Source organism: Mastigoproctus giganteus, chromosome 5 (assembly GCF_048544385.1).
Source record: "Mastigoproctus giganteus isolate SK-2022 chromosome 5, ASM4854438v1, whole genome shotgun sequence".
NCBI lineage: Eukaryota > Metazoa > Arthropoda > Arachnida > Uropygi > Thelyphonidae > Mastigoproctus > Mastigoproctus giganteus.
In genome coordinates, this window is record NC_143579.1 from 144360361 (window position 1) to 144379253 (window position 18893).

Below are 18893 nucleotides of genomic sequence, written 5' to 3' on the forward strand. Positions count from 1 at the left end.
CTGAGTCCAAAGAAGCTGTCATAATTATGGCTAGGGGTTTGCTTACTTCCTTTGCTGCCTCCTTTAATATAACTGGATAGATCCCCATTCACCACGGGGTGCCTTTTTTATGTTTATCCTCAACAATTTCTCCTCCACTTTCCTCTCAGTTATTACAAAATCATCTAGCTCACTGCCAATGTTTACTTCACCTACGACATTCCCCTTCCTGAATAACTTCTCATGTGTGAATGTAGATGCAAAATAGTTGTTTAATTTGTTAGCCACCTGAGCAGGATCCTCAACTGTTGAACCATCAATATCCAGTGGACCAATCTGATTCATCCGTTTCCTTCTTGAGTTTAAATAGGTAAAGAACTCTTTTCTGTTTTTCTTTGCATCCTTTGCCAAGGTTTTCTCATAATCTGCCTTTGTTTGCCTAATCTCCTTTGTGATTTGGTTACAGACCAACTTATATCTATCATAGGCTTCCATGTCACCCATTAATTTGTATGTATCACATGCATTTTTCTTCTCTGCCATATGTCTCATTAGTTCATCTGACATCCATTTAGGCCCGAACCTTGAACAATATTTCTTAGTTGGTATGTAAAGCCTAGTAGCTTCCAATAGTAGTTCTTTGAATGCTTCCCATTTTGAATTTGCTGTTGGTAACATCATCAGTTGGTTCCACTGTATAGAATTTAAATACTGTCTCAGACCATCGTAGTCGCCTTTACGAAAGCAAAAAACCTTCCCTTTTACTCGGATTGTAGTTACCTCCTTGAGTAAATCCCACTTCAGCACATTGTGATCACTGCCACCTAGTGGTTCCTTTATCTGCAGATTCTTAATGCATGAATGTGTCATCAACAAATCTTTTCCATTTATGCATGGGAAATTCCAAACCCTCAAAAATTCGAACTTCCAACTCTTCCATAGCTAAGTTAGCCACTATGGCACTAATGGGGGAACCCATGGCTGTCTCATGGATCTGCTTATACATGACATCTTGGAAAACCATGGTGGTACTGGATAAACAGAACTCCACACCCTCACAAATATCATTAACACTAAGAGGAGACCTAGCACTTAATGATGTAACATCAAAAGAAATCATAATCTCATCTTCTCATATAGTCTGTCCTTTTATAAAATCCACAAACTCTTTGTTATTCTTGATAACCAAGTTGGAAAGTCCTACTATGGGTGCGATCAACTTGGCTAGGTACCTTGATAGAGCATAGGTGGGACTATTTACAAATGATACAATTGGCCTGAGTGGTACACCCACTTTATGTATCTTGGGGAGCCCGTAGAATCTGGGTAAGCGGCATCCAGCAGCATGTAATGACCAATATACCTCCTTGGATATCCATCCTGACTTGTGCCAACGCTGTATAAGGCTATTCACTTGTCGTTCCACACTAACCAACAGATTTCTACGGACAACTTTGTACGTAGTGGTATCTTGCAATAATTCCAAAGCTTTATTAAAATATTGCTCCTTGTCTAAAATAACTGTAGCTCTACCCTTGTCCGCGGGTAAGACTATGATTTCATCGTCTTGTTTAAGTTCCCTCAAAGAGCCCTTTTTTGACTAGTACTAAGGTTGGAGGGGGCCGACTTGGCCTGGCTCAGGATAGCCGCAGTTCTAATGTGTATCTCATCAGCCTGGATCGCTGGTAGCTTATAAACAGCTCTCTCGATGCCCATGGCTATTTCCGCGATGGGAGGTTTGTTGGGCATCAGAGCAAACTTGGTACCCAAGCTTAAAACCCCCTCCTGTTCCTTAGTTAGCCGCTTTCTAACATGGTCATGTGTAATCACTGTCTCCTCTAATAATCTATTAAACTTGCTGATTTGCCTCTGTTTATACATATCTGAAACCTTAGTTGTTTTCTTCAAGACTAATTTCATTATCAATGATCGATGTACAGGAGTTATATTATTAACACATTCTAGAGCCAAACCAATTTGTCTTCTGGTAATCCTTAGATCATCAAAAGTTCCCTCAAAAGGGACCTCATTTCCGGTTCCGGTGCATAAATGGGAAATTCTGGCCTTACTTCCGAGGAACCATGTGACGAGTGCCGTGGATCTGCTATTTAAGGATGTGCCACACAGCAGAAATATGCTGTTGAGAAAGGGGATCGCTATCTCCGAAAGCTAGAGTTGTTACAGTATTTTATTAATTGTTTTTATCGCTTTTATCAACATATTTTATATTTTTGTATTTTATTGTAAATTAAATCACATCAGTTTTAGACTACTATATATTTTATTTTATCTCATTTCATTTCATTTTATACACTCGTATTTTATTTTATTTTATTGTAAATAAAGTGTTTTAGTTGCAGGATTGGAATTTGTTTATTCGAATACCGGCTGGTGTAAAGTCTAATTGTTCAATATGAATTGTCCCAGCCTTGTAGGCCTATTTAGAGATAGAGTCACCAACTAGTTCCTGTGGGACCAGTGCATTCTGCCTAGGGGGTTTTCTCTGTGTTGCATGATGACCAAGTGCAAGCTCTGGCGTTGATGTGGGCAGCTGAGAGCTTGATGGGCCCTGCCATTTTTTTCCTTCGAGGGCATCCACCCTGTCCTTCAAGCTCTCATATAGGCCCATAACAACGCTGGGTTGTCGCCTGATTTCCTTACACTCCTTGCATCGCGCGCACACACACAAAGACATCCCCCATGGCAGTATCATGTCCTGTTCCCAATTGCTCCGCAAACATCGAGCAAGCAGTGCATTTTAAAAGGCTGTGATTCAGAGGGCAACTGCCCAGTCCCCCCCCCCCCCCAGTTCTCCCCTGAGCCACAGCACTCCCATTAGCTTGAGCCTTTTGCTTTGCTGCTCTGGTCTGAGTCATCATTTCGATTTAATTTCAATTTCAGTACAAAATTAAAACCTTAAACTTGTATCCCAACACAGTTATAACGCTATATTTATTTTTCAGTATCGAGTGTTATCTAGCTCATTTTCATATTTCTTTGTAAATGTTAAATAAGATTTTCAAAGCACTACTGAATGAAAAGCATTCAGAATCGTTTATCTTCTTGAATCAACTAAACCTCCAATTCTATAAGACACACAGAAATTCAGAAACTGTTATCTTCAAGCAGCTTTCTCATTTCACATTAAAAATACTCAATGTGAGTTAGCATCATGTATATCAGGAAATTTGAAAAGAATATAGCAATATGATAACTCATTTTAATGGTGTATGTATTTATAGCATCGAAAGGGCCTTAGTCATAACTTCGCTTAAGATATTATCCTTTCTGGCCACACCTTTAGCGGTGATGTTGCATAGAAGATGGAGAATAAACTGGGCCGGGTGGCCCAGTGGTTAAGATGCTGGACAAGAACCCTGATGGACCAGGGTTCGAATCCCGCCTTGGTGGAAGTGAACGCAGCTCTATTACGCTGGGAGAACGACATAATAATAATAAAAAGGAAAGAAAAAAAAAAAAAACAACATCGCAAAAGTTGCTCCATCGGACTTACCTCCCCCAAAGTCAGAGTGGTGGCTGGTGCAAACAGTGGCACCATCTGGTGTCACTCGCGAGAACTAAAAACCACAGGACATAAGACGAGGCTAAACAAGTCCACCTCTATAAATGGATGATGTCGCAGAGAAATATTAATCATACTGCATTGGGTGTGGCGCAGGATAAAGTCACCCGTATTCAGGACTTAGGCAGAGGGGTCAGTTCGAAAAGTTGGAGACAGTCTCCCCAGCAAAACAGTGGAGCAAGTGCCGCTGTCTCCCATATGGCTACCACAAGAGAAGGGCAAGACCATCCAGCTCCACCAACTGGAAGTGCTTCCTGCACTGCGCTAGTGACCACCTAGGATGGAAGAACATGCCAATGCATCAAGTGGAGCATCAAAATGAATATGTACATCATGCGAGCATACTAGGAAATAACCAGGCTAGAGACCAATATGACAATGTACAAGTCGCAACCACATACGAAGTGGTTTGAATGATTCAAGGATATTCAGGTCACCGAACAGCGATTAGTGGACCAAAGAAGGACCATCGTAACAAAGAATCTAATAGCTCCTGCCATTTTGGAAAAAATCAAGCAGGATGTAAGTGATCAAGAACAAAGAATATGGTCAATATGGAACCAAAGGAGGAAGAGCAAGAAGAAATACAACGCAGAGTAGCTGAATTGGAAAGAGACGAAGTCATGATATCCAGAATAGCAGATGAGTGGAAGAAGGCCCTAACAGAATTCGAAAGAATGGACTGCAAAAGAACCCACGTGATACCTACGCAGAGGTCAAATAAAATCCTGTCGAGAGTAACAGACCACCTCAATTGGCAAATAATACCACATTACCTTGACAACAATTGGTGCAACACTGGAGGCTATCCACACAGCCGTGTACTGTGCTGCCATAGCAGCCACTAGGATTAATGGAAAAGAAACGAGACACCAGCAGAACTGAAAAGAGAAGGAACCACCAGCTTGGGAAAGAAGACTTCAGCAGAAGAGAAGAATTAAGAGTCAAGATAAGTCAGTTGACCCAGTACCAATAGGGTAATAGAAGTAAGAAATTGACTGGAAAGGTGAAGAGCATCCTCAAGACAGAGTGTCCAAAGCAAACATGAGACCAGATATCAGAGAATAGGAGAATACTTGGACACACTGAAGCAGAACCTCCTCGCACTCAGCAAGAGACTACGGCGATAAAAGGAGAGCTCCCAGAGGAAAATAAACAACTGAATCGTCGATGACAACCAAAGAGCCTTCTACAAGAAATTGAAGAACATGAGAAAGCAGGAAATGGACCACCTGAGAAGATGATCGAGGAGTTCTGGGGAAATAGCTGGAGCAGTGAAGTAAGACATAACAACTAAGCCACTGGATAGAAGTAGAACAGAAGAAAATCAAGGACTTACAAGAGATGAGAGAGCAGGAGATTCGAGAAGAAGAGGTAAAACAGTCGACCAGGAACACCCACAACTACTGGTACTAGAAACTCGCTTAAATAAATAAATTTTCTGTTTATACTCCGGGATGACCAAACGGTCAGAGGAGTTTACAAGATACATAGAATACAAGAAACAGCACCATATTCAGGAGACACAGGCTTGAACCCTGGTCACTCAAGGTACGTGTATTTATGCACCCGTACACCTGACCACTAGGCTACGGCAGCCTTCAGTTTGCACACACACACAAGCACCTAGCAGAGCAATTCACTCGAATGATAAGCAGCCTGGAGACAATCCCGAAGTTTCTCAATGAAAGAGTCACATTTCAGAAGCCTAAAGATGAACATACAAGAAAACAGCCAAATACAGGCCTATCACCTACCTCCCAACGATGTACAAGATCCTGACCAGCTGCATAACCAAGAAGATATCAGACCACTTAGAGAGTCAGAACATAATGGCTGAACAGCAGAAAGGATGCAAGGAGCAATTAACCATAGATGCCGCAGTTATGGAACAAGGCTACAAGAAGCACCGCAACCTATACACAGCCTACATCAATTACCACAAGGCACTTGACTCCATACCTCATAGCTGGCTAACAGAGACCCTGAAGATCTACGTCAATCAGGTCGAGAACATCACAACCAGACCAAACCCGCATCAAAAGAGGAATCTTTCGGGGAAATGCTCTGAGCCCACTGTGGTTCTGTCTAGCACTTAACGCGCTATCCACCATACTTAACGGCAGCAAGCATAGATATAAGCTCAAAGAAGGAAGAAAGAAAGAACCTGTACACCCTCACCCACCTGATGTATGTGGATGACATCAAGCTCTATGTGGCAACCGAACTCCAGAAACTACTAGGGATAACCAAAGAATTCAGAAAGGACATCAGGATGGAATTTGATCTAGACAAATGCACGACCCACACAATGCAGCAGGAAAAATTAGTTGCCCAAAACTATCAGCTGCTGACTGGTAAACATATCAAACTATGACAGAAGGAGAGGCCTACAAATATCTAGGGATGATACAGGCTCAGCAGTTAGAGTACAAGGAAATGAAGAAGTGCCCGAACGAAAAATATCATCAGAGACTCAGAAGCCTGCCGAAAGCAAAATTGAATGGACGGCACACAGTTAAAGCCATAAACACATATGCAGCTCCAGTACTAACATCCTCCTTTGGGGTCATTGATTGGATAACACCGAGCTAGAGGATACCATGCAAAAGACATGGCGCCTCCACAGCCAGGTGGGCAGGAGCAGCAGTGCGTAGTACACGCTTCTTGATTAGACTGAGGTTCGAGCCCGTGACCACCAAATACGGAGCATGCGGAAAGGTCAAGCAATGACCACCACATATCCCCAGAGCAATATGGCCTTAGTTGCTAATGCTCCTAAAAACCAAAACAACAAACAAGCAAAAGACATGGACAATGATGACCAAGAGCGCTAACACCATCCGAAATCAGCAGTGGAGAGACTAACAATAGCTTTGAAAGAGGGAGGAAGGGGCCTGATAGGGTAACAGAAAAGAGCCATAGTTAACATAAAGTATTACTTCAAGAACAACACAGCACCACTCAACTAGGCCATAAGGAAGATAGATAAGTGGTATACTCCACTCAACCTGAGTGAGGAGTCCCCCTCCCACCCAGATGGCACAAAAAAAAAAAAAAAAAAAAACCCATTCCACCCATCCATTCTCATTCTAAATGCCTGTGCAGCTCAACCTTAAATTTATTTAGGTTATCAACTTCCACAACAAAAGATGGAAGTCTGTTCCACCAATCAACTATCCACTGGCAAAAGAAATTTCCACAGATCTATTCTACAACTGTTTTTCCTCAATTTGAATTTATGCCCCCTCAGGTTTTTAACCTGAGCAAGAGGAAAAATCCCATCAGCATTCAGCTTGCTCAACCCATTCAAGGCCTTATACATCTCAATCAGATCACCTCATGTGCATGTGCCTATTCTCCGGGTGCTGCAATTTGCAGAACTTAAGCCTTTGTTCGCAAGAACACCCCTTTGTTCCCTGCACCAATCTTGTTGCTCTTCTCTGTACACGCACAAGCAAATCTACATCCTTCCTAAAATGATGCCTCCAGACCTGTACACATTACTCAAGGTGTAGCGTGACCATTGCCTTGTACAATGGGATAATCACCTCTCTGTCCCTGCTAGAAAAATTCCTATATATCATTGACAAGACTCCATAACCTGCCCTGGCAGCCTGTCCGGCCTGCTCGGCAAATTTCACACCTGACTGCACAATTACGCACAGGTCTTTTTCACTTTCCACTTCCCTGAGTGTACTACAACACAGTTGGTATGTTTCTCTTGGGTTATGGCTACCAATAATGCAGTAATTTGCATTTGTCAATGTTAAACTTCAGTTGCAACTTCTCGGCCCATTTGCCCAACTTCTGTAGATCAAGTAGGGGTAGCACACTGTCTTTACTGTCGTTAACTAACATGCCAACCTTTTGTATCATATGCAAACTTGGACATTAAGCCCGATATACTTTCATCAATATCACTGATAAATATACAAAACAATGGGCCCAACACTGAACCCTGAGTGACACCACTAATAACATTAGTGCATGAGGAGCAGTGTCCACTGATTACCACTCTCTGTCATCTCCCACTCAACCATCCCTTTATCCATTGTAGCAAATTACCCTTAATGCCATACCACTCCAATTTGTACAGCAGTCTTCCATGTCCACAGTATCAAAAGTCTTCCTGAAATCCAAGTATATGATATCAAAATTATTTTTTGCATGCAGTTCCTTTGTGACCACATCATAGTATCCAATCAAATTGGTCTGATTAAAAAACCCATGCTGTGTCTTAACTATTACTGCAGTCTTGTCCAGATTATCCTGCAATGTTCCTTTAACCAGTGACGTCATTATTTTCCATGGAACAAAAGTTAAACTAACAGGTGTATAGTTACTTGTGATTCCCTTTGAACCTACTGTGTGAATTTGTGATATATTTGCATGCCTCCAGTCCATGGGGACCTCCCCTGAGTCAGGAAGCTTTCATAATTATGGCTAAGAGTTTGCTTAATTCCTTTGCTGCCTCCTTCCATCCACCCCAGTGCCTTCCTCACGTTTAACTTCAACAATTTCTCCTCCACTTTGCTCTCAATTATTACAAAATCACTTAGCTCTCTGTTAGAGTTTGTTAAACTTCTGGCATTCCCCTCATTGAATAACTCCTCATGTGTGAATGTAGATGCAAAATACTCATTCAGTTTATCAGCTATCTGAGCATGATCATCAATAGTCAACCCATCTATATTAAGTGGTCCAATCTGATTAGTCCCTTTTCTTCTAGAGTTCACATAAATAAAGAACTCTTTGCTGTTTTCCTTTGCATCCATTGCCAAAGATTTCTCATAATCAGCTTTCACCTGTCTAACCTCCTTTGTTACTTGATTACAGACTATTTTATGTGCGCCATAGGCTTCTGTGTTGCCTGAAAATTGATATGCACCCCATACGTTTCTTCTCTGCCACAAGACTCATTAATTCATTTGAAATACATTTAGGCCTGAACCTTGAAGTTTTTCTTAGTTGGAATGAAAAGCCTAGTAGCCCCCGAAGATTAAGTCCCTGAAGGCTTTCCATTTAGAATTCAATGTTGGTAACATCATCTGTTGATCCCACTGTACAGAATTTAAATTCTGTTTGAAACAACTGTTGTCACTTTTAGGAAACCAAAATCCCTTCCCTACCCTTAATGGTAGTTACATCTTTAAGTAAATTCCGCTTCAATACATTGTGATCACTGTCACCCAGTGGTTCCCTTATCTGCAAATTCTTAAAGCATGAATAATCACTGCTGATTATCAGATTAAGGGTATTAGGTCCTCTAGTTGCCCCTCGAACATGTTGCTGTAGAAAAGTCATCCAATAAATCCACAAAAGTCTCACTCGTGTGCGTGACCAACCCACAAGTTCCAGTCAATATCTGGAAAGTTAAAATCCCCCATTATAAGACACTCTAATTTACTGGCCCACTCTATTTCTCTGCACAACTGCTCATTATACTCATCAGATTCATTAGGCCTATAACACACACCTACTCTCATTTTGCCTTTCCCAGTGCTTATGTCACACCAAACAGACTCAACATTGCATTTTCCACCAACATCAACTGGATGCACTTCCTTAGATTTTGTGTGTTTCTTAACTAACAGCATAACCCCTCCTCCCTTCCTGTCTATCCTTTCTGTACACACTGTACTCCCCAAATTCCAGTTCCACACTGCTTATGTCTGTGTGACACCATGTCTCTGATATCCCAACAATATCTGCCTTTGATGTCTTGACTAGCACACTTCAAGCTCATCAAATTTATTAACTATACTTCTAGCATTGGTGTTCATGCAAGTATACATGTGCCTGCTTCTACTCTTAGTTACGCTAACACAGCTCATGTATTTACTTGTTCCAGAATAACTCCCATCAGTCCTGGAAATCTCCAGCACCTTGCTTTCCAGGCTGCTACTCATTCTAACAGGAGCAGTGCAAGAATCACTTTTGCCTCTGCCTGCGGCCACTGTTAACTTATTAATCTGTGTATCCCCCCCCCCAACCCAAGCTTGCAGTTTTACAACCCTAATACTGCCTAGATAGCATCAGCAAATATTCTTGCACCGTTTCTATTTAAGTGTACCAAATCCCTGTAGAAGCAGTCTCTCCCATCAACAAGTACAGACCACACAAAAAAAATTCTACCTCTCAGGCCTTGCACAATCTCTCAAGAGCAGAATTCACTGACAAAAGCTCTCATCGTATACTCCCTCCTGTTGTGTCTGGGCAGAGTTGTAGACACTTTCACATTCAATCCTACCTCAACTTTTTTTTCAACATTGACCTCTACTGTTGAGAACAAGTCTAAGTTTTCATACGATACAAAAGTTGGAAGGGTTGTTAATGACAGTAATGGCAGTGCGCGGCTACAACAGGATCTAGAAAATTTGGGTAGATGGGTTGAGAAGAGGCAACTGAAGTTTAACAAATGAAAAGTATTGCATATGGATAGAAATAACCCCAGAGAAATGTACCAACTGTGTTATACTAAACTTAGAGTGGTTTTGTTATTTGGTTTTTAGGAGCATTAGCAACTAAGGCCATATTGCTCCAGGGATATGCGGTGGTCATTCTCTGACCTTTCCGCATCATCCGTATTTGGTGGGCACGGGCTCGAACCACAGTCTAATCAAGAAGCGTGTGCTACGCACTGCTGTTCCTGCCCACCTGGCTACGGAGGCACCACTTAGAGTGGTAGAAAATGAAAAATATCTGGGAGTAATTGTGTAGTCAGATATGATGTTTTTTGAGCAATGCACACAGGCTGCCGGAGCAGGTCATGGGGTATTGTCAATGATATACAGCAATTCTGCTAGTAGGGAAAAGGAGGTGATTATCCCCTTGTATAAGGTGATGGTCAGGCCATGCCTTAAATATTGCATACAGGTTTGGAGGCGTAATTTCAGGAAGGATACAGAGTTGCTTGAGTGTGTATAGAGAAGGGAAGCAAGATTGGTGAGTGGAACGAAGGGGTCCTCTTACCAAGAAAGGCTTAAGTTCTGCAAATTGCAGCAGCTGGAGACTAGACTACGAAGTGATCTGATTGAGGTATATCAGGCCTTGAGTGGGTTTAGCATGCTGAATTGTGATGAGATTCTTCAGCTTGCTCAGATTATGAACCCGAGAAGGGCATAAATTCAAATTGAGGAAAGACAGTTGTAGTTCCAAAATTAACCAGCAGGTGGTTAATTCTGGAACAAACTTCCATCTGTCATTGTGGAAGTTGATGGCTTAAATAAATTCAAGGAGGAACTGGACAAACTTTTAGAGGGGATAGATGTATGAAATTGTTTTTTTTATTCAAATGGGAAATAAAACTTTGCTGATGGTTTTTAATCAGAAAAAATTATGTATATCAGTGTTGACCGAGATAAGAAAGGTATAAGACAACAAATAGGATTTTAGTTATTCTCTGCCATTGGCATTCTATGCCTTTTAGCCAATTTAGAATAAAATTTACTGAAGTCAACTTACTTATGTTTTCCTGGTACACTAGCAGTGGCTAATTTACAAGATTTGATTTTTCCAAAGGCTTCAAACACGCTGAAATAAGAAAGAATATATAAATATAAAATACACAACAAACCAAAGTATAATTTAGATAAAATTTAAATGTTCAATGAAAAAAAAAGAAAAAGTAAATTGCAACTGTAATTCTGTTCTTAACAAAGCAAGTTTATTTTTTCCTTTTAGACAGAAAACAAAAAACCTACACAGCTGCCAACCTATACCTTTCAAAAATAAAAAATAATAAAAAAATCCAGACTTTGTTCAGATCCAATATTAAACACTACACCAATTAGATTGATTCAAGGAAGGTACTGATTGAGACTTTCCCCTCTTTTATAATACAATGTTTATAATAACAGCCCTGCTTCCAGAGTTGGTTGACAAGGGTTTTATTAGAAAGATATCTGAATCCGGTTTGTGTTTCTCCTGAGAAAATATCTGCTCACAATCAGCACTGGTATTAGGACTTGTTAAATTCCCAATATCAGTGGTGGCTGTGACTTCGGCACTATGCGCTAGCTTTCATAACCCACTCAATAAAATTCAGAATATTTTGACTGCATCCATCAAAGCATTGTCACTAGTGACTTTGTCTTTTCAAGACCTTTATAAGATTTGTAAACAGAAAATAGTTCGATAGAGCCAAATACAGTGAGTAGTTCAGATGCTGTAATAGCCCATAGTCACAAACACTGTGTACACAGGTGCACTGTCTTGATGCAAGCTGACACTTTTGGCCTATTTCCTGCACATCGAGTTTCAATTGCTTGTCGAAACATTTCATTGGTTAGAATAATAATCGGCATTGACAGTGGCACCTCAATCCAGGAAATCAACCACAATCATTCCATTTGCATCTTAGAAACCAGATGCCATTACTTACTCAGCCAACTATTGCACTAAAAACTTTTTAGCATGGGGGAGGATGGACGTTTCCACCACTTTGCCTGTTTCTTTCATTCTTAGTCAAAATGGTGCACACCTGTGTTGTTAATAGTGATACCACCCCAAAAATAGTTTTATTAGGTTCAAAATAGTACATAATCTTATTTAACTGCTCTCTTTTTCCCACTTCTGATCTGCATTCATTGCTTCATGGACCTACCTCAAAGAAACATTCATTTCTAAAACAGTCACCACAATAATGTGAGCGTGGAAAATGCTGAATGTTGTCTGTATGTACTTGAATGCTATTCTGCAGTTTTGCATGATCTGGTCATGAATGACATCCACATTTGTAGGTGTCAACAGAGTAACAGGCCTCCTATAGCGGGGTGAATTTCAACACTCTCTCTTATGTTTAAATTCCGCAACCCAGTTTTACCGTGGCATATGAAGGACAAGATTCCCCTAATGTTGGCTGCATGTATTTGTGAATTTATTTCAGCAACATATCCTTTAAATCAGGGGTGGGCAACTTTTTTCGTCAGCGGGCCGAATGAAATTTTCCTACCATGATGCGGGCCGGAATAGATTGAACGATTTAATAAAAAAAATCAGAACCTAAAAAATGTTATATTACTTGAATTACCAAATTATTAATGTATTTTTTAAAAAAATATCTGAATGTCCAATTATCATTGAAAATGCGGCATTTGGCATCAATTTTTCTTTTTTTTTTAATTGGCTCATTTTATGGGCTATAAATTATATTAAATTAAAAATTGTAATAATTAGAAAAGGTATAAAACATAAAATATCTCGCACCAATATTATTTTTTTCAATAAGAAGTCAAACCCAAAGGAACTTCGTTCGATCGATGCTACAATAATAATTAGGAAATTACTCTTTGACGCTGCGCAGAATCACTTGGTTACTGTTGTACTGGCCGCGATTCCCGATTGAACCGAATTAAGCCGAACGCTTACGGCGAGTGTAGTCAGGTATGGTTTTCTATATTTATGCATTTACCGAGGGGGGCCGGATTCAACATCGTCGCGGGCCGGCTGTTGCCCACCCCTGCTTTAAATGGTACTCAATCAATGCACAGTGTTCGTGTCTCTCAACAGATGCCATCTTTATTCACCTTTCAGACTTAAATGGCCTCTGTAAAGGAAAAGAATATAGTTACAAGTCTGAAATTTTCTGTGAACACAGACAGGAAGAGTCAAAGCACAGATTGGCAATACTTCCTTTTTTAGGAAAAATCTGCAATGTATACCGGACTATAAACTTTTCAACTCTCCCCCCCCCCCCCTCTTATAATAACCACATCCTTACACTAGTATATCACATACCTTTATCCATGGACAAAGGTTCTAGTCTGTTTGCTGGTTTGTTTTCCTGAATTACCAGGACCACACCTTACAGGATGGCAGTTGTGCCCATGTCCAAGTCTACTGTCAGTAACTTTGGCTTTTATCTCTATTTCTAATTTTTATACCCCACAATCCATTAGAATAACAAGCAAGAGAAGGATGCTATTCCTATCCCATTGCTACTATTTATACCCCCCAATTTTGGCATTTGCTTACCCCCCTCCCAGTTACTGTTATATTATGGTTGGCTGTGATTTATATACATTAGTATGGGTTCAAGAATCCACAGATTTTTGCAAAACCATCCAAAAAAAATGTAGCTAAGAAAATACATATTGTTTGCTTCCCTCCTCATATAGGTAACTATCCAGTTGACCTCTGAATTTCTTTAGACTGTCAGCATTAACTTCCTACAGAGGCATCTTGTTCCAGCAATTAACAACTTGCTAGCTAAAAGAAAACTTCCCAAATTAAACCTTTTCTCATGTAATTTGCATTTATGAGTGCTAGTTCTGGAATTCTTTATAACAGTGAAAATTCTATCTTCATTCATTGTAGTAACCCCTCTCAGAGCCTTACAAACATCAATTAGGTCACCGCTGGTTGCCAAGCTATATGGTCTACATAATCAAAGTTTCTTCTTGTACAAAAGGTTGCCCCCTTCTGCTGATCTCATCATGTGAGTTGCCTGACTTGGACCCTTTCAAAAAGCTCAATGTCTTTTTTCAGATGAATTCTTCATAACTGGACACATTATTCCAAATGTGATCTTACAATTGCTTTATAAAGTGGATTTATGATCTCCCTACCTCTAAATGATATTGTTTAATTAATATCATTAACATGATACCATGGGTTCTGACTGCCTGTTTGTACTGCTCATATCCACCCATATCATAACTTCCAGATCTCATACGTCCTCTGATATTTTTAATTCAACCACACTATACGTATAAGTTGTTTTGGGGTTGCCATTTCCCACATGTAAGATCATGCATTTTTGTGCATAAAAACACTGCCGCTTTCCTGATCATTCTTGAAGCCTGTTCAAGTCACCCTGAAGAAACTACTACCTAGTACTGATCATTACCAACTCTCCTAAACCTCCTCCAAAGTTACCTCCATGGGTAGCTAACACAGAAATTCCAAAATCAGTGGGATGGGCATAAACAGGTGGAGTGAAATATATAATAATTTTTTTTTCCTCTATTTTTATTCAGGAGATGGATATAATGAACAATGTTGATATAATGAATTCTAAATGAACGATGCTTAAAAAATTTAAACATTGTTCATTTAGATTTTAGCAAAGCATTCGGCTCAGTCTCTCATGACAAGATACAATGTGTGCTAGAACACGTTCAGATCATGGATGAGATTCTCTAATGGATTGCAGCATGATGGGGGGCACATAATTATGATTACCTACAGATTGGTCCAACAAGGTTCAGTTCTGGGACCAATGCTATTTCTGATTTGTGGAAATGATATCAATGAAGGGACACAAGGGGTAATGTCAAAATCTGCAAATATCAAGATTGGGAGAATGGTTAATGATTCATACCAAGCAATACTCCTTCAGGATGACTTGGATAGACTTGAAGAATGGCCAAAAAGTGGCAGCTATTTTTAATGCAGAAAAATGCAAGGTTTCAAGGTTTAAATTTATATTAGCAACTCAAAAATAATTTACATATTCTTGGAAGGATTAAATTAAAAATAGAGGAAGAAAGGGAGTCCAAAGTTATGAGAATTTCATATACAAAGTTTTCATATTAGGATCCACATCAGTTGACCTAAGGTTTCACAGGCACTTCTCCATACACAAAGCAGAATGGTTCAGGCGACTAGAAGATTGTTGTGGGGACTGCACTTTGATTATGAGGGAGGGTCTCTAAGGTAAGCAGAATATGCTTACTTTTTCTCAATCACAAATCTGTGCAGGTTACCATTTATTCTGTTGAGTGAAGAAATATTTGGTTCAGAAGGGCTCTGTCAGCCAGGGCAAGTCTGTTTGTATGACTGATGAGCATCAGGATAGATTTGAGCCATGGTTCTGGTTCTAGAATAATCCAGGAACAAGAATCCCAGATATGAGGTTGGAAAATACAGGTGAAATCTGTTATAACATGACGCTCAAGGTCCAAAGAATCACATTGCGATATAAGCGGGATTGTTTCAGAAAATTCTAGCAATTTTTTGGCATTCAAACTTGATACATACTATCAATATTCTTTTCTTTTTTGCATAAGAATTTCAATACAATGTCTAAGAAAAATCACACAAAGAATAATAATAGAAATAATATGCAATTGCATTGTTTCAATCTTTTATTGAGGCACTGTACAATAAAATATTTAAAAAACCATTATTCATATTGTTAAATATACATAATAAACCAATAAACACACATTTTGCCACAAAACCAAATCAATATAATAATGCTTAACAAGTACAGGTCACTGTTGAAAAAAAGCCGTGAAATAGGGTTGAATTTGAAAGTGTCTGCAATTCTGCCCAGACACGATAGGAGGGAGTATATGATGAGAGCCTTGTCGATCAATTCGGCCCTGGAAAGATTGTGCAAGGCTCAAGGGGTAGAATTTTTTTCAGCCTGGACTGTACTTGTTAACAGGAGGGATTGCTTCTACAGGGATGGGATACACTTAAATAGAAAGGGTGCAAGAATATTTGCTGATGCTATCGAGGCAGTGTTAGGTGGGTCGGAAAACTGCTAGCTTGGGGGGATACAAAGACAAATAGATTAACAGTAGCCACTGGCAGAGGTGAAAGAGATTCTTGCACTGCTTCTATTGGAATGAGCAGAAGCCTGAAAAACAAGATTCAGGATATTTCAGAGACTGCTGGGAGTCATTGCGGTACAAGTAAACACATGGGTTGTGTTAGGGTAGCTAAGAATAGAAATAGGTGCATGTATACTTGCATGTACACCAATGCTGGGAGTTTAGTAAATAAATTTGATGAATTTGAGGTATTGCTCAAAACATCAAAGGCAGATATTGTTGGGATATCAGAGACTTGGTGTCACACAGATATAAGGAATGCAGAACTGGAATTTGGGGAGTACAACATCTACAGAAAAGATAGACTGGATAGGAAGGGAGGAGGGGTTATGCTATTAGTTAAGAAATACATAAAATCCAAGGAAGTGAAGCCAGTGGACATCGCTGGACAGTGCAGTGTCGAGTCAGTTTGGTGTGACATAAGCATTGTGAGATCAAAATTGAGAGTAATAGTGTGCTATAGGCCTAATGACTCTAATGAGTATAATAAGAAACTGTACAGGGAAATAGAGTGGGCCAGTAAATTAGAGAGTCTTATAATGGGGGATTTTAATTTCCCAGATATTGACTGGAATTTGTGGGCTGGTCACTCACACACTAGCAAGGCTTTTGTGGATTTATTGGATGATTGTTTTCTACATCAGCATGTTCGGGAGGCAACTAGAGGGAGGAATACTCTTGATTTGATTATCGGCAGTGATTCTTCATGCATTAAGAATCTGCAGATAAATGAACCACTAGGTGGCAGTGATCACAGTGTGCTGAAGTGGGATTTACTCAAAGAGGTAACTACCATTAGGGGTAAAGTGAAGGGTTATTGCTTTCGTAAAGGCGACTACGATGGACTGAGACAGTATTTAAATTCTATACAGTGGGACCAACTGATGATGTTACCAACAGTAAATGCAAAATGGGAAGCATTAAAAGAACTTATCTTGGAAGCTACTAGACTTTACATACCAACTAAGAAATATTGTTCAAGGTTTAGGCCTAAATGGATGTCATGAACTGATGAGGCATATGGCAGAGAAGAAACATGCATGGGATACATACAAATTAACACATGACACAGAAGCCTATGATAGATACAAGTTGATCTGTAACCAAGTTACAAAGGAGGTTAGGCAGGCGAATGCAGATTACGAGAAATCCTTGGCAAGGGATGCAAAGAAAAACAGCAAAGAGTTCTTTACTTATGTAAACTCTAGAAGGAAGGGGATGAATCAGATTGGTCCACTTGATATTGATGGGTCAACTGTTGATGATCCTGCTCAGGTAGCTAACAAACTAAATGAATATTTTGCATCGACATTCACACATGAGGAGTTATTTAGGGAGGGGAAAGCCAGAGGTGTATTCAACTCTAGCAGTAAGCTAGAGAACCTTGTAATAACTGAGAGTAAAGTGGAGGAGAAATTGTTGAAGATAAACACAAGAAAGGCACCTGGGGTGGATGGGATCTATCCAGTTATATTAAAGGAGGCAGCAAAGGAAGTAAGCAAACCCTTAGCCATAATTATGAGAGCTTCCTTGGACTCAGGGGAGGTACCCATAGACTGGAGATGTGCAAATGTGACCCCAATTCACAAAGGAGGATCAAAAGCTGACACAAGCAATTATAGACCTGTGAGTTTAACTTCTGTTCCAGGAAAATTAATGGAGGCACTAGTTAAAGAAGCACTGCAGGATCATTTAGACAAGACTTCAGTTATAGCTCGGACACAGCATGGTTTTGTTAAGGGGAAGTCTTGCCTGACCAATTTGATTGGATACTATGATGCAGTCACAATGGAACTGGATGCAGGGAATAACTTTGATATTATATACTTGGATCTTAGAAAGGCTTTTGATACTGTTGCACATGGAGGACTGCTGCACAAGTTGGAGCAGTGTGGCATTGGAGGCAAATTGCTGCTGTGAGTAAAGGGGTGGCTGAGGGGGAGAAGACAGAGAGTGGTAATCAATGGACACTGCTCGTTGTGGACTAATGTTATTAGTGGAGTCCCTCAAGGTTCAGTGTTGAGTCGATTCTTGTTTTCTGTATTCATAAATGATATTGATGATGGTATATCAAGCTTAATGTCGAAGTTTGCAGACGATACAAAGGTAGGCAGGGTTGTCAAGGACACTACTGACACTATGCTGCTGCAACAGGATCTGGAAAGGTTGAGCAGATGGGCCGAGAGGTGGCAAATGAAGTTTAACATTGACAAATGTAAAGTACTACACATGGGAAACAGCAACCCCAGAGCAACGTATCAACTCTGTGGTACTACACTGACAGTGGTAGAGAATGAAAGGGACCTGGGGGTGGTTGTGCAGGCAGATATGAAGTTCTCTGAGCAGTGCAGACGGGCTGCAAGAGTAGCTCATGGTGTATTGTCAATGATATATAGGAATTTTTCTAGCAGGGATAAGGAGGTGATTATTCCCTTGTATAAGGCAATGGTCAGGCCACACCTAGAGTACTGTATACAGGTCTGGAGGCCTCATTTCAAGAAGGATGTAGAGCTGCTGGAACGAGTACAGAGAAGGGCAACAAGATTAGTGAATGGAACAAAGGGGTGCTCTTACGAAGAAAGGCTTAAGATTTGCAAATTACAGTGTCTGGAGACTAGGCATCAGCGAGGTGATCTGATAGAGGTGTATAAAGCATTGAATGGTTTGAGCATGCTCAATGCTGATGGGATTCTTCCTCTCGCTCAGAATAATCACCTGAGAGGGCATAAATTCAAATTGAGGAAAGACAGATGTAGGATAGACGT

At 40.2% G+C, this 18893-nt stretch overlaps 1 protein-coding gene across 4 annotated transcripts in view; it reads right to left on the reverse strand.

Annotated features, from left to right (window-relative positions):
- Positions 1 to 18893, reverse strand: part of hfp (Poly(U)-binding-splicing factor hfp) — a 654778-nt gene that overhangs the window by 224799 nt on the left and 411086 nt on the right. For all 4 annotated transcript variants that reach the window (XM_090374213.1, XM_090374209.1, XM_090374210.1 and 1 more), the window contains one exon: positions 11030 to 11098. In XM_090374213.1, coding sequence (XP_090230339.1) covers positions 11030 to 11098 — 69 coding nt within the window. The remainder of the gene's footprint in view (positions 1 to 11029; positions 11099 to 18893) is intronic.